The sequence below is a fragment of the Crocodylus siamensis genome, chromosome 1 (assembly GCF_052110815.1).
Source record: "Crocodylus siamensis isolate JL-2025a chromosome 1, ASM5211081v1, whole genome shotgun sequence".
Lineage (NCBI taxonomy): Eukaryota > Metazoa > Chordata > Crocodylia > Crocodylidae > Crocodylus > Crocodylus siamensis.
In genome coordinates, this window is record NC_143395.1 from 77,893,213 (window position 1) to 77,914,511 (window position 21,299).

Genomic DNA, 21,299 nt, shown 5'->3' on the forward strand with positions numbered 1-21,299 from the left:
TGCTGTCAGCAAGGACTGTGCACCATAGCAGGGAGTGTGTGGGAGAGTTCTCACACTTCCCACCTTCCCTCACACCCCACAAACCCCACACACCCACACCCTTTCCTAACCCCCTACATATACACACACCCTGCAACATACCATACACCCCCGCACACACAGCCACACCTCCTCACAAGCCCCCCCACACCCATCCACCCCCCCAACCACACGTTGCACACTCCCCCACACCTCCCCCACACACAATATGCAAGAGTAAGACTTTATTTTAAAGTTATTATACAATTGCCTCTAAATATACTATGGAAACACATCAGGACAAAAATATTTTTTGAAATAAAATTAAAATACATGATAGAAGATGTTTGACTTTTAGTATATGATTTGTGGGGGGGGGTTCAGTTCCAAGATGGCAACCCCCCAAAAAAGAGTACTTTCGGGGGCAAGGGGAGGGACTTCTGGTGACAAATGTCAGGGATTAGGGGCAGGGCTTCCAGTCCCTAGATGGCGACCAGGGGGCTGGACACCTGTCAAAGGGTGGGGCTACCCATGTGGCCCTTGACAGCCCACCAAAACTCCAGTGGCCCTTCAGCCAAAATAATTGCCCCCCCGACCTATAGAATAGGGACAGAAATTACACGTAAACCAGTATAAGTGATCAGAAACCAGTTCAAAACTGTAACACAACAGAATTTCAGTGCACATAACCCACTTTCCATACAGCTGAAGCAAGTTTAAGATAAATCCGGATGGCTGTTATATTAAACTTAACTGATTTAAGTTAAATCAGTTTATTGAACTTCTGTCCCAGACTCAAGACTCAAGTTAACACACAGCCCTCCAGCATCCCAAGATGCATTGTTCCTCCCCTGCAAACCTCAACTTGCCGAGTGGACAGGCTAGCCTTGGCCCAAGCTGTCTGCTTCAGTGAAACAGCGGGGCATGCTATGGCTTCTGGTGTGAGCCACTGCAGACATGTGGATGCATTTTTGGAATCAAAAGTGAATGTCTATTCACTTGCTTATTGGTTCAATCCACACAGTTTAAGACTAACCTGTGAAGACTGAATCAGTTCAGACTCAGGTTTTTTGACTGTCTATACTTAGCCATAGTGTTAAAAATGATCTGCCCTTGACACTGAATGAAGCAGGGTTAAAGTTGGAGCAATTCTGTAATACTTGTATTGCTACAGAATCTTGCAGATATAATAGATGCAACATAACAGTTTGCATCAGTATCTTTTGAGAGCAATACAGTTGTTATACCTGTCTGTACCCTAAGTAGCTTAACTAAGGTCATATAGGAAACCTGAGGCAGAGGTCTGAACCCAGGTCTTCTAAGTCCCAGGCACTGCTGGAGCACACTTTCTATCTTACATTTATTTTATCTGAGATTCTAAAATCCTGGCCTGAACAGCTATGACTTTTTATATTATCTTGATAAGGCAGTTAAGGATACTTATACACAATGAAAGGCAAAGACAAGAGACTTGCTTAAAGACACAGCAAATTAGTAGCTGCAGAACTCAGTACAGGTTTCCCTCGCTTTATGTAGGTTCTGTATGAACGGATTTGCTCTTGTTGATTAACCCTTTTTATACCAAAAATTTGTTACATGCGAGGTAAATTCACACATATGCAATCAGTGTGGTGGAAGCCTGCAGTCAGCTCCTTTGTGTGGTGCATTGTGGGAGTGACGCACATCAAAATGTAGTCTCCTGTATGGATCTGTGTTCCTTGCTTGTTGTCTGTGACATGTGTTTCTGTAGTTACCATTCCCATTATGGCTTCTAAGGATCCCGCTAGCTTATCTCCTACTCCCTGGTCCTCCAGTGATGTGGAGTCTGATGCTGAAGACCCTTCACTACCCTCTCTTCACACCAACTAGACATTCACCACTATCCTGTGCTTGTGTGTACTGTTGGTGAGTACCAAAATTGTCTTGTAAAAGTGGTAGAAATGGGTCTTGGGGTCAGTACAGTCAGGGTTTTGGAATGTATCCCTATTGTAAAGTGGGTTCCCTTTGTGTGAATTTGAGTTATGTACTATTCTCTAGGAATGCATGTACAGCACAAAGTGAGGGAAACCTGTAGTTTAATTTTCAGTCCAATGCACCCACTACAACATATCCCTCCCACAGAAAGATTTAAGTTCAAGGTAATTAAAAGGTTTTTTTTAAATGTTTTCTTATGCCACACTTGACAGAATACATATGATGCCACAGGCTGGGAATCTAAACAGAATGATCTGAATGGATGGTATGTAGTTGATTTTGTTCCATTTGAATATGGGTTTGGTTGTTTTTGTTAGATTCATTTTATTTTCCTGACTAGAGAATGTGGATTTCCTCTTTGTACTAAGCCTGAGACTATATTTGTAATCATTGAAGGCACAACTGTGTGATATCAGGAAAGTGATGGAGCAACTGCACCTGTGTGCCAATGTGGGTTTTTTTCAGTTTCACAACAAAAGGCTCTTGAGAATATGAGCATTTATTTGATTTTTGCTGATCTGAGAGGTCTGTGTCATCTTTGATAATTCACCACAGAAGATCAAGCTTTACTGTACTGTACTACACATGAAACATACCGAATTAACCAGATCTTTAAAGACTCTCACCTTTTTCTTAAAGATATTTTTAAAGTATTATTTATGTAGTAGCGCAAACATATTTTTAGAGTGAATTTTCAAAAATTTCTAATCATTTCACTTGTATTTGAGCGAGCACAGTTTTTGCTGTTGTAGGGTCTCCAAAAATAGTTTTTGTTTTATATTGACATTTAATTGACATATTCGAAGCTGCTTAGATGACTTGATTTGAATGCACAGATCCAGTGGGAATTAGACACCCAGATCTTGAACAGCTGTGAATACCTGAACCAAAAACATCTGAGTGGCTGGTAGGATGGCAGGGCTGATGGGTCCATGGGGAAGGCTGCCTGGTCCAGGGGTGTGCTGGTTGGGGGAAGGGGTGGAAAATAGCTTGGTCAGTATTGGGGTAAAAACAGCACATCTCTGGGGCTGTGGAGGAGAAGCTGGGCTTACTTATCCCCAGGCCTATGCTGGGGACCCAGGCAAGCATTTTTCAGGCTGGGTTAAACCACGCCAATCTAGAGTTAGTTCTGATGAGAATTACCTTCAGATCAAGTGTGCCAGTTCAGGCTGACCAAAGCCCTGTGAATACTTATACACCTGACCACCTAATTTCACTCTAAGCTTTGCTAGGGCAATCTAAATAGTGTCTGTATGCATCCTTAGGCTGCAAGAGGTTCAGTATTGTTCATTCTGGAGTTTCTTAAAAACTGGTTATGTAGAAGAAAACAAATGTCTATAACTTAAAGATAACAGTAATACACCTCTTGGCTAGGTACAGACATTCAAAAAGCCCAAAGCCAAATCTGAGTCCTGAACTGTTTTGTTACAGGTTCCGATCACTTATACTGGTAAAAGTACAATCACTGTACATGGCTCTTATATTAATCTTGCTAGACATAACGGGTTACTTCAGGTAATATGAATATGAATTATAGCTTGGCCAGTTGGTTTTAACGTTTTGTGGCACATTATTACTTATTACCAGGATAGCAGGATTGGCTGGTATGGACCAGAACCCCAAAGTATAAGGGCATTATAGAAAATAATAAATACACATGATAAAATGTCAGGCCTTTTACTGTATTTTGCTGATGGGCAGGATATCTTTGCTGCTGCAATACAGAACAATTGCAGTTCATTGTGGAGGATGAAAATAAAAAAAACCTCATAGTATTCTGGGTTTGGTTTGTGTAATCAAAAGGATATTTTTCCCCTCATGTTGTAAAGATGGTATAGAGTTTGTGGAACTGATAGCTTATGAAAAGATCACTTAAAAGACAATGGCATGTAATGAGAGCAAGATATAGGCATTAAAACTTCCTTGATTTATTAAAATATTGATCGAGAGAAGCACTTTTGGCCAAATATTTATGTCATACAGTAACATAAATAACCCATTTTCCTTACTTTCATTGTACTTATGCCTTCTGTAATTTAACAGAGAAAAATACATCATTAGCCATGAGTCATGTGAAAAAATAATCCTAGATCGCTGACACCAAAAGAAGAACAGGAAAATTCCTCAATGATAAACTATGATTCATAACATGGGGGGATGGGCCTGATTTGAAAAACATGAATCTTGTCTTCCCCAGAGTTTGGGGTATTTGAACCTGGTATATTGGCGGGAGGCCAATTCTAATATATTGCTAACATTGTGACAGATATTAATGAAACCATGATGTTTCCAGATAATGCTCATATCATTGAATACCTAGGTGGAAGAGGTAATTTCCTTATTCACCTCCTTAATGAGCCTAAAGTAGGGAGGGAATCCTTCCTAGTTTTTATTGGGTGATATAATCATCATCATCAGCCATTTCTTACTGTTTTTGTGGCTGGTAAATATACTGCTCAGAGCACATGTTATAAACATAGTCTCACAGCTTACTGGCTCTGGGAAAGGTTGACTTATCTTTTATGGTAACATGTAATGGGAAGGGACAAGAGTCAGCAACCATTCAGCCAGGTATAACCCAATATATTTACTCCTTTCTTCCTAGCCAATGCTTAACAAACTGGGAAATAATTGAACTCCTTTGTTGGTATATTGTAGATCCTTAAATAACTCACATGTGCTTTCAGCTTTCATCCGCTTTTGATCTTTTTTTTGGTTGTAGGGTCTTATTTATCTGTAGCAACCCTAGCAGGGAACTCTGAAGGGGATGTAAATATAACATGCACCTCCTTAAAGTTTCCTCAGACTCAGTCCACAAAGAACTTCAGGATTTCTTAATAGCATGAAAGACACTGTATAAATGAGAATAATTAACTAATGCAAATCGATTGCTGTTTTTAAAGATCTCCTCATTGTTATGGTGGCACCCGCATGTACTTTTTTACAGTCATAATTAAGGACCTGCTTATATCACGGTGACACTAAGCAATTTTCATGGGTTGCTTACAGAATAAAGAGAATTTTGTGGCTATTTCCCATATCTGCTTCGTCAGCCCTGCTTCCACAGCATGGATTGGTGAAGAGGCCCCAGCGGGGAGGAGGGATGAGTGGGTGGCTTGCATCGTGTCTGCTGCCCTTGGAGCAGTGCAGCCAGATGGTGCCTTTCCCCACCCTGGGCAGGTTGCGAGGCCAGGCTGCTGCAGTGAGGATCACTGGTGCCCACTGGGGAGCCAATATTTTATTTTTATTAATTTTTCTAAGTTGATTTCCTGGACAATCCCGGATTTTGCATTTTCTGCAAAATCTGCAAAATTGTGAATTGAATAGCCCCTTAATCATAATATGGTTTACAATACAGAGAAAAATGGGAAGCTTGTAAGAAATCCATGTCATATGAAAAGCCTCCACAGATCTTTAATATGTAGAAATATCCATAAAAGGAAGCAAAGTGTCAAAGCCTGTCATCATTAAAGGATTCGAATATTAGGTTCTTGTTGCCTCAAAGGACGCAGAAGTTGATTCTTAGAATTAGCAGGTATCTGCAGAACTATGGCCCTTAGCCTTAAATAATGTTCTAGGCTAGCTCATCCTGCTTTTTCCTACAATGACCTGGCCTTAGGAATTTGTCCCCAGACAGCCTGGCAAGAGGGGCTTTGAAGACTGGCACAGGTGCAAACAGTCAGCTGCAGGTGTGCACTAGCCGCTTGGCTGCTCAGTTGCCAAAACAAATTAAAATCAAAAGGTTACAGGAAAGTCTGTGGCAAAAGACCAGTCCCTGTGTGTGAAACAAAAAAAAAGTAAGAGAAAAGGTAAAGTTTGTATTTATCTCAAGTTTTTTGCATTTGTTTTGTTATAGGTCAGAACCACACAACCACTCCATGACATTTCTAAAGTTAATTATGTTTCTTAATAGATTTGAAGGTTTGCCGTCTTGCTAAAGCACTTAACTTAGCGGTTCCAAAGAGCCTGCAAATCAAACGGCCAAAAAATTCCTACTAAGTTGACGTAATTGTGTTTTTGACCATTGTTGTTCTGTTTACATTGTTAGAACAATTTTAGCCATGATCTGATTCAAAATACAAGGTGACTATAAAAAGGGCCAGTTGTGCCCTTTTTAGCTAAGTATATAGTGATGGCAAGTCCTTTATGATTTTTTTCAGCAAATCTCGATGAACACTATTCAGTCCTAACCTGCAGCATTTCTGCCGCATTCTTATGTTGCTCTACATCCCAAATACTGGATTTTCAAAGTAGGACTGAAGGAATGAGTCTGCAGCAGCTCTTGATTATACAGTAAAATCTGGTTAATTTGTCATTTCAAGAAGATTGGTATTGAAGCTCATTATTTATGAGTGACTAATTATCGGTAGAGCAAAGTGTAAGCTGTGTTAGTCTGACGCTAGGCAGACACATTTGATGAAGCATGCTTTTGCTTATGAAAGCTCATGCCTCGCTGAATTAGGTAGTCTATAAGGTGCCACTCTGCCCTGCCCTCTGTCTAATTGAAAAGTGAGCCCTTTTCAACTTTGCATGAGATGAATTTTGTGTGTCATGTGATTTTTGATATTTTATAACAAATATGTAGCAAATATATATTACAAAAATTCTGAGTACTAATTGTATGCATTCTGGTTCAGTAAATGCAAACGATTATGGGTATAATGCTTAATATATAATTTCTTTTTACAAAAAGAAGGCAGGGCAGGGCTCCCCTTAGAGACTTAGAGCTTTTGGTTTAGACGGCCAAAAGCTTTCATAGGCAACAGACTAAGCTTTCGTAAGTGACAGACTACTTTGTCAGATAATGTTGCCTACACAAGTTTCTGCCTGTGAACCAGTTAGTGTATACAGTATCAGCCTGCCCTGCCTTCTGCTTGACTTCAGACTAACATGGATAACTACCTCTCTCTATTACAAAACATCTGAGAACTTGCATTATAAGAATTACATGATTATGAAGTAAATTTTTAGTCAAAGGGTTTTTTATATACTTATCACCATAACAGAGGATACAATTCTACAAAATGGAATAGCTGGTCATCTATCCTTTGTTAAGTAAAAAAAAGCTAAAGAGTATCTCATGTTTTGTCAGCATCAGCTGGCTCGACCAGTGCTGTAGACAGCATAGGTCGGTACCTTTCAAGCCAATTAATTATCAAGAGCAATTCCATTGTGGTTTACTATATGCGTACATTTGGAAGTGATGAATTAGCCAAACATTTTGTGTACAAATCAACGGGACTCTGGCAGGGATTCAGTGCATTGACTAGTAAGACCACAGTAATGAGTTATCCCAGGACAGATTAACCAGTTTTTACTCTGTGGCCAGGGGTATGCCTTTGCAGTAGCACAAATAGTAGTGGCAAAAATTTGTGCCACTACTTTGTGCTGCAGTGCACGCCCCTGCCTGTGTATTTTGCAGCAGGATACATTGGTCCACTGCTCCATGAGCTGCAGGAGGGAGGGGTGGGGGCTGGCTGGGGCACAGGGTGCCTCAGCAGGGGCTAACTAGCCCTCATGCTGAGGCATCCTATGCGCTGGTCAGCTGGAGAGTGGCATGGGGAGATGAGGAAGCAGGCAGTGCTTCCCCATCTCTGCACACTGAGGACCCCACCCCACCAAATGGATCCAGACCATGCCATGACAAGAAATGCAAAACCTGCCAACATATCTCCAGTACCCCCACAAACTGTACACCAGAATCTATTACAGACAAAAATACCCGACTACCTGTGTGGGCACATTTCTCGTAAGAAAACCACTGTCTCCAGTCTCTCAGTCCTGATCCTCAAAGGGAATTTAAAAACCACTTTTCACAGATGGCCCTGTGAACTTCACTTCATCAAACCTCCTAGATTCAAAAACTCATGGACTCAATATAGACATTGGATTTATGACACACTACAACTTGCCTGACATCTGACTTCCCAAGTAGCAGGTACTTCCCCACTTTTACCTGTTATCCCCCTTCCACTCCTGCCCCACCCTCCCAGCCTGTCTCTTACTCCCTGGCACCTCAATTTACATTTCACTGGCTGCCTTTCTTGCCTGCATTGCATGACAGCCTCTGGCTTCTTTACTATTCCTTCCATTCAGGAAAAGCACACACAGAAACTGCAGATGCTTCCTCAGCCTGATGAAGGGTTTTAAATCCCAAAGCCCATGCCTCACAGATGGCAACCCAGGCAGCTAAGCTTACCTGGACCCTCACAACTCCACTATAACCAGCAAGCCTCAGGCCTCTCAAAGATCTTACAGGTCTTGGCTTTCCCTAGCCAGGACGGTGTGTGCATGTGGTGGCTGGAGGTTATAATGCATCTCTTACCCGCCTTTCACAAGGAAGTTCCTCGGTCCTGCCATTTCTTGGGGGCTGCCGTACCACCAATAGTCCCACCAGGCTTCCGAAGCCTGGTAGGGTGCAGTTTTAGGTCATGCCTAGGACCTGGGGCCTTCTTCTTCCCCATAGCCCCAGTCCATACCTCCAAGTTTGTCCTGGCATGGGAGTTCAACTGGGAGATGTTCTTCCTCTACTGGCTGGTGATGCAGTGAGTGCCACCTCTAGCTCTGAGAGCAGGGCTTTAAATGGTTTAAAAAAGATAAAAAAGGAAATAGGTGCAGACAGAGAGAGGAGGGTAGCACTCACTCCATCTGCATGTGGCACTCAGAGAACCCGAGCAGTGGGAGGTTCACCTTGAGGAACACCAGCTGGTCCACCAAACTAGGATCCAAGAAGGTGCGCAGCAGTGCTGTGCAGCCCCAGCTATGCTGAACACTTTCTCACTTGGAACACTGGTTGGTGGACAGGACAGGTGTTCCTGGGTAACTGTGGCCAGATCCTGCCACATCTGGCTGTGGGTTGCCCAACAGGCCAAGGGATCACAGTCCAGTGGCTGCATGTCCTTGCTGAGATAGGTAGCCACAGAGGCCTCCACGCTACCTGACCGAGGCTGGGGCTGGTGCCTCTGGACCCAACCATCAAAGTCATGCCCTTGGCCCACATTGGCAGCAGCTGTCATGGAGGAGACTGGCTGCTGCTGGGAGTGTTGGCATGGGAAAGTGGATCCCCCTCTTCCACATCTCTCTTTCTGTGCCCTTCTGCCTCCCAGACTCTGTTCACCAGCACCTCCGTCCAGTGATCCAGAGTTTTTCTGCTGCATAAGCTCCCCTTCACTTTCGGGTTGCACATGGCTGCCAGCACGTGGACTGTACTGGACTGCAATGGATCCATCCATTTCTTGATGCCTTCTATCAGTTGCTTCACCAGTGCCTGCACCTCTGGTGACAGCAGCTTACCCCAGCTAGAAACATCAGTCCTCTGGAACTTCTCCATTTGTTTCTCAAGTTCCCTCACTATAGGGATCACCTAGCTAAGGAGGGCATCACTAGTGCTGATGGTCTTGGTGGTCTTATGGAATGGCTTGAGGACCACCAAAACCTGGGAGATGGTATCCCACTCTGTTTTCTTAAGCAGGCTGCTGATCCCACTCTTCCTGACTGAGGCCATCTCATGGATGGTGTTCTATTGCTCCACCAGCCTTTCCAGTATGATGTATGTGGAGTTCCACCAAGTCTCCACATCCTGAATGATTTTGTGCTACAGGATGTTCAACTTTGCCTGTTTGTCCCATAGCATCTTGCCCCTCTTGATGCTCTGGTAGAAGTAGCCCACCACCTTCCTTCATTTTGAAATGAGCTGGCTGGTTGTGATGATACCATTATCAGCAGCCCTGTCCCTCTCCAAGGTGTCTCTGACTATGAGGTGGAACTTGTCTGCCACACAGTGGATGCCCACAAAGTTGGTGTCATGGACTGCCTTGATCATATTGGCCCCGTTGTCGGTGACCATAAATCCTGGGTGACCTTGCCCTGCCCAATGACCCACCCCTGCACCATGCAATTTATGGCCACCATGATCTCCATTGCTGTATGGGACTTATCCATCACCTTGGCTTGAAGGAGAGCCCACCAATGGCCTGACTGATAGCACCAGTGCCTTGTGAGGGGAAGGTAGGCATGATCTCTACCCTGGCTGCTCCAGATGCGTGAGGTGAAGTGCAAGGCCACCTGCAGACCTGCCTTGCATGGCTCCTCCCTCAAATTCTCCCTGCATGCCTCATACAGGGAGGGCACCACCATCCTGCTGATGGTGGTGCATGTGGACACTTGGTAGGATGGGGCCATGAGCGCCATGAGCCACCTGAACCCTGGCCATTCAATTAGGGAGAAGGGCTGGCCATCCAGAGCAAGCATCTTCTCAATGGTCTGGGTGATCTTGCTCACCTTTGCAATGTGCCTCCCTTTCTGTCCACCTTAGCCCCACTGTTCCAGGGTGGTCTACCACTACTTCTTGGGGATGGGGGCTTTGGACCAAGAGGGGGACTTCTTTTTGGGCATGCTCCCACTGGTGCCAGGCTGAGGAGGAGCAAGGGCAAGGGCAAGGGGGTGCTGCTTTCTGAGATGCATCAGCATCCCTGTGGTGCTGAAATGTTTCACCTCCTTGCCCTGGCTTGCCTTACATTGGCAGTACAGGGAGATAGCATATGTGGGATCATCTGCCAGCTCAAAATTATCCCAGTCTAAACTACCACCTCACTTTTGGCGTGCAGGTGCGAATCCTGCCTGATCCCCCTTCTCAGCAGGCAGAGGCACAAGAACAGGAGGAGCTGACTCTGCTTAGCCACTTGCCTCCACAACCTCAACCTCCTCTGAGCTGCCTTCTGGGGAAGGAGACCTGGATCTAGGGGAACTTGGAAGGGAGTGGAGCACAAACTTAGATTCCTCCTTGGTCCTTAGAATTTCTTTTGCTAGGGCACTCAGGTTCTCTGATTCCAGTTCCAGCTCCTCCTCTGGCACTGGAAGGCTTAGGCTGGGCACTGAAATGGGGTGGAGGAGACTGTCATGCTGGTGCTGCTTGTCATGCTGGTGGTGCTGGGGGTTATTAATATAGCTGGTGTTATTGGAGGGGGTGCAGGTGCAGGCACTGGTTCCACCTCCTTGCTGCCACTAGCACCGGAAGCCTCATGTCTTGCTAATGTTAGGAAAGAGGGTGCATCTAAGTTTGGGGGAGGGAGAACTTAAAGTTATCCTTATGCCCCCTCTGCCTGTCCTGCCAGAAGACCTGGCACCTGCCTTTCCAGCACATTTCATGTCATATTTTTCATATGAAAAAAATGTGTGTGTGTAATGTATGCGTAGTACTTTCCTGCAGTGCACAGTGATGAGACACTGCCAGGCAAAGCACTGCTTTCTTTTTTGGGGGGAGGAAAAATAAAGAAGAACAACGAATAACAGGATTTTTGGGGAAGAAAGGGTCATAAGGGATAACAATAGAAAGGGTAGGCAAGTGTAAATAGTTGGCTACAACTTGGTAGGAAGGCACTACCAAGCAGCAAACTTACAGATGCTGCTTTCTGCTGCTGCTTCTGCTGCTACAAAGACACAGATGCAGCTGCAAAATGGCAGAGAGCAGTTCATAAACAGCCTTTTATGGTGCTTCTCCATCCCTCCCCCAGAGCACTGGGATTGGAAGGAACCTCAGGAACAGATCATTGTCACTGGCCAGCTACAGATGTCAATATCAGAGCGAGTCCTTCCTCCACCCCCACATCTCCCTCCCTCTTCTTAGTTTGTCTTTTCATGCAAGCCTGCCTCTGAAACAGCCCCAAACATCCAAAACAGTCTGAAACATCAGAATTATTTCCAAAACATTTCTGAAATGTTTTGGAAATGATTTGGATGGGTCTGCTTCATTTCAGAGCTGTTCTGGAGCCTTGCATTTTGTTTTGGATTTGGATGTTTCAGTGATGGAAACATCTGAATCTGAAATTAAATGAAATGGCCCCCAAAATTTCACACAGCTCCACTGTGTATTAGCAGAACACATGCTGGCTACTGTCTGTGATGAATCAAGAGGCAGAATCAACAAGTAGCTGGTAATGTCCCTCTGTTGTTTTCTTAATTGGATGATAAACACTGTTATCAATTCCCTGGACTCCATGCTGTGGAATGAAGGAAGGACTGCTTTAGCATCCCCCAGCTTCTAGCCAGAGCCACTGCAGGCATGTGCCTGCATTTCTGGGATGTCTGTCCAGTTACAAAATTGATTTAGCCTAGCTAGCAAGGCTGTTCTGGGGGGATAGAGGGGATGAATTGGGTCAACCACCCCCGGGCCCGCACTTTGGGGGTCCCTGCAGAGCCGAGCAGAGTGGCTGTGATGACTCAGCATCGCTGCCGCCACCAGCTTCATATCCAGTTGCTTGGCACCTTCCCACCTGGCTGCCAAATCTGTCACTGGCTTCTTTCTATCTGGGGCACATGGGGGTGGGGCACTGCACAGGCTGGTTTGTCTTGGGCCCTGTACCCTGCTCAGGTCATCTCTGCTAGCCAGGTTAGATTAACCTGCAAACATCAAATCAATTAAGGCCCAGGCTTTTTGAATGTCTGTTCCTAGCCTAATAGGGGAGAATTTAGCCAGGTGTCCAAGAAGAGTGGTTGCTCCTTAAGGAGACGATCCTTCAAGCTCAAAGGGAAGTAATCCCAACACAGATCAAAGGGGGCAGGAGGGTGCAAAAGCCCCCATGGCTCACCAAAAGCATTCAGGAAATGTCTTCTAGCTAGAAGGGAGGCACACACCCAATTGAAGGGAGGGGCCATCACCAGGGAGGATTATACTGCGGTTGTTCGGGGATGCAGGTGGGCAGTCAGGAAGGCCAAGGCGGAGGTGGAACTGGGACTAGTTTCCCAGATCAAGGACAACAAGAAATCCTTTTTTAAATACATAGGGAGCAAAAAGAAGGTTCCGGGTAACGTGGGGCACCTGCAAGACACGCTAGGAAATTTCGGTCGTCACACCAGAAGACAAAGCTAACCTATTTAACGACTTCTTTACCTCCATTTTTCTGAGCAGGGACCAGAACAGTCAGCCCCCACTCTGGGGCCCCCCTTAGACCATAGGGGAGGTGCACCTAGGCCAAGGGTTAGTGAGGAACTAGTTAGGGAACTTCTGGAGGGACTGGATGTATTCAAGTCAGCTGGTCCAGATGATCTCCACTCTAGAGTACTGAGGGAATTAGCTGAGGTCATTGCGGGACCCCGGCACAGCACTCGTGGTGCTCTGGTGTGGTGCCAGAGGACTGGAAGAGGGCCAGTGTGGTTCCCATCTTCAAAAAGGGGAGGAAGGAGGACCCGGTAAAACTATAGGCCAGTTAGTCTTACCTCAATCCTGGGTAAGATTTTTGAGAGAATTATTCTGGCACATGTCCTTGACAGGCCAGCAGGGGAGATTATGCTTAGGGGCAACCAACACAGGTTTATTAGAGGCAGGTCCTGTCATACCAACCTGGTGGCCTTCTACGACAAGATCACCAAATCCTTAGATGCAGGGGTAGCAGTGGACATAGTCTTCCTGGACTTTCAGAAGGCCTTTGACACTGTCTTTCACCCTGTTCTCATTAAGAAACTGGAAGACTGTAGTGTCGACACCTACACAGTCAAATGGGTCGCCAACTGGCTGGAGGGCTGCACCCAGAGAGTGGTAGTGGATGGGTCATTTTCGACCTGGAGGGATGTGGGCAGTGGGGTTCTGCAGGTCACGGTCCTCAGGCCCGCACTGTTCAACTTCTTCATCAGTGACTTGGACGAGGGGATAAAAAGCACCCTGTTCAAATTTGTTGAGAACACTAAGATGTGGGGTGATATGGGCACGCTAGAAGGAAGGAATAGGCTGCAATCAGACCTAGACAGTTTACAGGGGTGGGCAGATGAGACTAGGATGGGATTCAACACCGACAAGTGCAAGGTGATGAACCAGCATCATATCTGCAGGCTGGGCAACTCCCTTCTCATCAGTACAGAGGGAGAAAAGGATCTTGGAGTCATCATTGATGCTAAGATGAACATGGGCCGGCAGTGTGGGGATGCAATCAGGAAGGCCAACCATACCTTGTCAGGCATCCACCGATGCCTCTCAAGCAGATCCAAGGTGGTGATACTCCCCCTCTATGTGGCACTGGCCAGGCTGCAGGTGGAGTACTGCATCCAGTTCTGGGCGCCGCACTTCAGGAGGGATGTGGACAACATGGTCCAGAGGAGGGCCACTCGCGTGATTGGGGACGGCAGGGCAGGCCCTACGAGGAGAGGCTATGGGATCTGAACCTGTTCAGTCTCCACAAGAGAAGGCTGAGGGGGGATCTAGTGGCCATTTACAAACTAGTCAGAGGGGACCAGCAGGTATTGGGGGAGTCCCTGTTCCCCTGTGCACAACCAGGAGTGACCAGGAATAATGGTCACAAGCTGGCAGAGGGTAGGTTTAGGTTAGATATCAGGAGGCGCTACTTCACGGTCAGGGTGGCTAGGGTCTGGAACCAGCTTCCAAGAGAAGTGGTGCAGGCTCCTACCCTGGGGGTCTTTAAGAGGAGGCTAGATGAACACCTTGGTGGGGTCGTTTGATCCCAGTACTCTTTCCTGCTATGGCAGGGGGTCGGACTTGATCATCTGCTCAGGTCCCATCTGACCCTACTAACTATGAAACTATAAAAATATAATCTATGAGTATAAAAATTCTTTTCTTTATAGGAGGTCATGATTACCTGAAGTCATCATAAGTCATTTACTGGCATTGCAAAAGGGGGACTACACATTGACACTGAGGAAGCTGTTAAGATTTTTGACATGCTAAAAACACAGGCCAACTCAAGAAAAAAAACCCCCATGTTGGTCACACAGGGAAAAATGATTCACTGAAGCAGAATCAGGCATAGATTTTGTTTATTTGTTTTAACTGACTGGTAAAAACAAAACAAAAACTATGTATTTTTCTTAGACTTACTCTCACTTCCCTGCGAGATCTTACAAAAAATAAAACAGCTAAAGTGATTGCATGTATCAAGTCAGTTTTTTTAGGCTTTTTATTTTGACAGTAAACTATAATTATTGGGTTATGGCTTTCAATGGTTTGCAGTGAAATTCAGGTTTACACATGTAATCCCTATTTTCCGTTATCCCTACTTTACTGAGTTGGTGGAAAATGGTGCCAAAATAATAAGCACCCACTAGAAGCGATGTGGAGCCAGACTCAGAAACATAGTTAGAACTAATGAAGTATGCCGTCAATTCATTGAACAGAAAACTGGAAACGTGAATGCATGCACTGCTGGAAACCAGTGTCAGAATCATGATGAAAATGAAATTATAGAAAGGAAAGCAAAAATACTTAGCATGTCTTGGGGTCCTGGAAGCTGTTGCCACTGCATGGAAATGACGTCGTGATGAAAAACAATAGCTAAACAACAGTAGTGCCACAAGAGAGAGTCTTGTGGTCATATTTTACTGTCACCTTAAAGAAACATGTATGATGGAGAAACAAATTAGTCCCTCTTCCAAGGCCAGGAGGAAGGCATGTAGTCAATCAGTTTACTAGAAAAGATCTCTGACAGATATAGCAGGCAGCTAAGCCCCAGGCAAAATGGACAATGGTCAGACAATTCTGGTGCTGCCTGAGGCAGCTCAGGGCAACTTGGAGACTAATCAAACATTTTTAGTCAGTTAATAGAATAGTTATAACTGTTTGATATCCTATAGTATGTTAATATTGATTGATAATCGTTATGTTTGACTGAGAAGGGAACATGTGGGGATTGCATGGGTTTTGGCATGAGCTTGTTAGAACCAGTGGTTATACTGGAGTGATGCTCATATTACGCAGCGCTGAGCAGTTAGAACTCAGGCACCAGATTCTACGACTCTGATTAAATGCCTAACATTGTTTAGTGATCAAAGAGGTAGTAAACTGTGTTTCTTCCCCCAAAACATTAACTATTTCCTGGGTCTATTTTCTCTTTTCAATAATCCCCTGTGCAATACTTAGGTCTTTGCTCTCCACAGCTTCAGGTACTTTAAAGAGCACCATCCTAGAATAAGGATTGATTTTTCCCAAGGTTCTACTATCCTGCCTGAGCTCTGAAGGGTAAGCAATTTGTATTATATGAGTCTGTATGAGGAAGGTATGTTCTAGAGCCAATGGCACTCGTGTCTAACAAATTGTGACTCTGAACACATTAACTGATCTCAACTGCTGGGTTAAAAATCACAGGGAAAATTTCTCTGAGGTACACAGGACCCAAACCATGAATGATCAAACCCAAAGTCTTGAACTAATCCTAGAAACTAAATGGGAACAAGTACATGTGGTGGAATTTAATGTGCTTCCTGCTCAAGGGAAGGACAGATGTGTTCTGCACCAATAGGTCTTCAGGACTAATAAATAATTTTGGATTAGATCTCGTGATACCTTTTCATGAGAATAGACCTTTGCTTAGGCTGGCAAACTCGTTGCTCCTTTTTATCAGTAAAGACATGGAAATATCTGTAAATAAATGTAAGAGCACTAAATGAAACAAGAAAATGTTGAAGATGCACATCAGGGAAAATACAGGTTACAATTAGAAATGATTAGACTAAACTAGGCTCATCAGGGGAAGGGGAAGATGAGGGCGGAGGAAACATCAGACTGCCAGACCAAACAGCACCCACAACTACAGCCCAGCCCAGCCCAACGAGCGAAGCGAATAAACAGGTAAGAGATAGGGGCCAGGGTAACGCTGGGACTAGGGGGGCAGTACACACATCCACAGGAGGCCTCAAATGCCTCTACACAAATGCTTGTAGTATGGGTAACAAGCAGGAGGAACTCACCCTCCTGCTGGCTGACACCAGCCCGGACATAGTGAGGATTACGGAAATGTGGTGGGACGCAACGCATGATTGGGCGGTGAATGTCAAGGGCTATAGGCTGTACAGGAGGGACAGGATAACAAAGAGAGGTCAGGGCATGGCACTCTGTATTAAGGAGGAATACACATCCTCGTCAATTAGCAAGGAGTCAGGGGAGGGGCACTCTGAAGTGCTTTGGGTTACAGTACAAGGCAGTCAAGGGGAAAGAGACTTAACGGTGGGGGTCTACTACAGACCTCCCAACCAGGGAGAAGAGCTTGACCAGGAATTCTTGGGTCAGCTCACAGAGGTCGTGAAGGCTAAGGATGTGGTAGTCATGGGGGACCTGAGGGTGGTAGTGGATGGGTCCTCAACCTGGAAGGACGTGGGCAGTGGGGTTCCGCAGGGCTCGGTCCTCGGGCCCGCACTGTTCAACATCTTCATCAGTGATTTGGACGAGGGAGTAAAAAGCACCCTGTTCAAATTTGCTGATGACACTAAGATGTGGGGGGATGTGGGTGCGCTGGAAGGATGCAACAGGCTACAATCAGACCTGGACAGGTTACAAGGGTGGGCGGATGAGAATAGGATGGGATTCAACACAGACAAGTGCAAAGTGATGCACCTGGGGAGGAATAACCGGCACCATACCTACAGGTTGGGGAACTCCCTTCTTGTCAGTATAGAGGCATAAAAGGATCTTGGAGTCATCATTGACTCCAAGATGAACGTGGGCTGGCAGTGTGGGGAGGCAGTCGGGAAGGCCAACCGCACCTTGTCATGCATCCACAGATGCATCTCCAGTAGGTCCAAAGAGGTGATCCTCCCCCTCTATGCGGCACTGGTCAGGCCGCAGTTGGAGTACTGTGTCCAGTTCTGGGTGCCGCACTTCAAGAGGGTTGTGGACAGCATGGAGAAGGTCCAGAGGAGGGCCACTCGTATGATCAGGGGACAGCAGGGCAGGCTCTATGAGGAGAGGCTACAGGACCTGAACCTGTTCAGTCTCCAAAAGTGAAGACTGAGGGGGGATCTTGTGGCCTGTTATAAACTAGTCAGGGGGGATCATCAGGCATTGGGGGAGTCCCTGTTCCCCCGAGCACCACCAGGAGTGACCAGGAATAACGGTCACAAGCTGACAGAGGGTAGGTTTAGGTTAGATATCAGGAGGTGCTACTTCACGGTCAGGGCGGCTAGGGTCTGGAACCAGCTTCCAAGAGAAGTGGTGCAGGCTCCTACCCTGGGGGTGTTTAAGAGCAGGTTAGATGCACATCTTGCCGGGGTCGTTTGACCCCAGTACTCTTTCCTGCCATGGCAGGGGGTCGGACTAGATGATCTGCTCAGGTCTTCCGACCCTAGAAACTATGAAACTATGAAACTACTATGAATAGTTTCCCTAATTAGAGGATTGAATACCAGTAATTTATTGGATCATTTACAATAAAAATAGACAAATCATTAGTTAAAAAAAAAACATTCTGAAGATAATGATCCTGTTTTGTCAGGGGACCTAGTAGATGAATTCTGGTATTTACACTTGACCCCTCAGAAACTGTCTTTCCAGAATTACTTAATGTTATAAAATAAAGCACTAAAAAGATTTTGGACTTTTGGGGCTTTCTGAAACTTGCAGTAGTTGATCTAAGAGCTGGAACTTTACTACAACAGCTTTGCAAGTTCAACATGTAAACAGTGCTGTGAGGATTGGAATTGTATCGGTAAATGTGTGCAGTCTTGGTGTCAGGAGTTGGCATGACATCCATATGTGTCCATTATTTTGTAGGATCAGGACAATAATGTTTCCTTAAAAAAGAAGAAGAAAAAAGAATTCACTGAAAAACGTACCCAGCACAGTCCAGATTTCTTTTTATTAGAGCTTTTTTACCTTATACAGCACCTAATTTAGCCCACAGACAAAAAGAAAATGTATCTTGAATATGCATCACAGGTTCCAAAAATGAAAAGAAATTGGATTTGGATAGCACTTACTCAATAGACAGATATGATACATGGTAAGAAGGTGCACTGTCTGCCCTGTGATAGATTAAACTACTTTGTAGGAAAATTACTGTGAGCCAGTCACCACCACCACCGTGGCTAAATCTTTAATAAAATTCTCTTCCATATTCAAGAGCGAGGTATGAAGTACACAATAAGCAGAGTGAAGTAGAGTGCCATTTATCAAACCACAGCTAGGTCTGTAATCTCCTGCTTTATCCTTTTCTAGTACTTTATTTGTCTTTATTGTTGCAAGGAGGCACATTTACTCAGGGCAGTGGGCATGCAGCCCTGATAAACCTTTTGTCTTAAACTCCACCTTTTAATATTTTCCCCCCATGGTGATAGCAGTGCTGTCATTCTATTAGTGTAATTAGTTTGTTGAATTTTGGTGATCCACAACTCCTCCCCCATCACCCAATGCCACCTCTCTTATTCTTATACCATAGGAAGACACCAAAATCACCAACATAATGCAACAGAAATGCCCAAACCTGTGGAGAGGGAGTGAATTCCATAATGCCTTTCAGTGAGCCCCTTGGCAAGATGGCATTATTAGACCATATTGAAACTGGCCCCTGGGTGGCACTACATGGCCAGAGCTGATACCAGAAAAAACATTTTCAGCTTAAAGGGGAAAATATATGTATCCCAGTAATTTTATTCAAGTAATTTTCTTCTTAAAAATGATCATATTTCAGTGTTACATTAGCTGATATTTTCTAAATGCAATGATCATTTATAATAATGCCCAAACCGATTCCTAATATTGAATCAGATGCCAAAATATTCTGGACATCTTGAGCATGAAAATATTCCAATCACTTTTAGTCACATGCTGATATTAAGTACAGATGCAGTGGAAGGGTCCTGTGGGTAGGAAGTATGTGACTAGAAGTGCTTTGTGCTGCCTGAATATGCATACTACCAGTCTGTGCTGCAGCCCTGGGGGTGATTTTTTTAGTACTATTATAACCCTTTTTATTGTTTGAATAGCAGTTTTATGACAAAACATTTATATTCAGCCTGCCTTTGTACTTGACTGAAAGAGAGCAATCACTGAGAGTGATAAGGCAACAATGGTAATGATAACTGCATTTATGGAAGCTACAGAATTTAAACGGGCATGTAAAAATAGACTCACTATAGTGCTGTACCTGAACTGGTATGGGCATATTCCTTTTGTCAGACCTAGAGGTTGAGGTTTTTCTCTCTTTTTTTGTTTTCTCATGATTGCTGTTTCTGTGCGTCTTACATGTATGTACATCAGCTGTACCTTTCTACTGTCTAACAGAAGTGATGCTGTTATCAGATGGAGCACCATCATAATTTTGTCAAATTCAGCATCTCCAAATGAGCTGTTGAACTTAACTGTAGATTCCTAAGACTTTTTGGTTATTTGTTCTTGAAGCAGAATGGCCTCTTTGTCTCTTGAGGCCCCACCTCTCATGAAAAATGGATAGTTCTTTCAGTCTCCCTTCAGGGAGGCAGGGGGAGGGAGAGAGAGAATACTGTATATCATAACATAATCCAGTAGTGTTAGACTGGTCATTCTCTTCAGCAGGTGCAAAAATGGTTCAAATGTATCACAGAAGAATCAATTCTATATTTTTCCTCCTTTTTCTCTTGTATGAATGTGTGTGTATGTTTCTTTAAAATTGGTCATTTTTAGCGTAAGACAAAATAGCAACAATATGCTCAAGTGGTTTAGTGTCGTAGTATGACATCTGCCTTCCTGCCTGCCTATCTGTCCATGTGACTGTCCAAGTAGTTTCTGGGTCAGTATTACTAGCAGAATTTTGAGATTGCTCTGGAATTTCTTCTAAATCTGATTGCATTCTCTGTTTCAGTATGGATGATCAGGAAAGAATTTGGTCACAGAATGGCATTAGATTTCTCCCAGGAGAATCACTGCTCTTCTGGTAGAAACTAGAAACATACAAGCATTCATTCAAATACGGGCCCTCCAGCAGAAAGATTTCCAGGTGTCTCCCTTGCAAGAACAACTCTCTTACAAGAATAAATGCTTGGCCGTCCCATCCCCGTCTAGTGGAGAAGGGGAGTAGCAAAGCACCCTGCCTCTTCTTCAGGCTGAGGACTCCAGGTTGTGGGGGAGGAGGAAACTGTGCTGACTGTTTTAGTTCTCTCCCAGATCTGTCTGGGAGGGGAGTGGAGCAGTTGCTCTTTGCCCCTGTACTCTCAGACCCTGATCTGGGGAGTGAATGAGTAAGAGTTGCCCCCTGCTCCCTTTTTCTGCTCCAGTGATTGGAGCAGAGCAGAGGAGCAACCTGTCTTGCCCCCTGACCTGTACCCAGACCCATACCCATCTGGGGACAGGCTGGGGGCACTGCCCAATGCTCCCTCGCTCTGCTCCCATTGCTATGAGAAATTTCCACTGATAGAACTGAATGCCTGTTCAATTCCTTTGTTGACATACACTTTGGTTAAAAAATGTTGGGACCAGATTCTATCAGTCTTACTCATTCAAGTCATGGCTTGCTCTGCATGTACTCTCACTGCAATCTGTGGGCCTTCTCTCAGAGGAAGGGATTGCTGACCATGAATTCAGAGCAACAGAACCTAACTTATGTTTCATATATTCT

General features: G+C 44.8%; 1 protein-coding gene across 1 annotated transcript in view; it reads left to right on the forward strand.

Annotated features, from left to right (window-relative positions):
• The window catches only part of LOC149872951 (uncharacterized), a 550,350-nt gene that overhangs the window by 139,316 nt on the left and 389,735 nt on the right, over positions 1-21,299 (forward strand). The window contains exons 6-7 of the mRNA XM_090037132.1: positions 1,795-1,923; positions 2,205-2,257. Of these exons, the coding sequence (XP_089893258.1) occupies positions 1,795-1,887 (93 nt within the window). The 3' untranslated portion in view covers positions 1,888-1,923; positions 2,205-2,257. The remainder of the gene's footprint in view (positions 1-1,794; positions 1,924-2,204; positions 2,258-21,299) is intronic.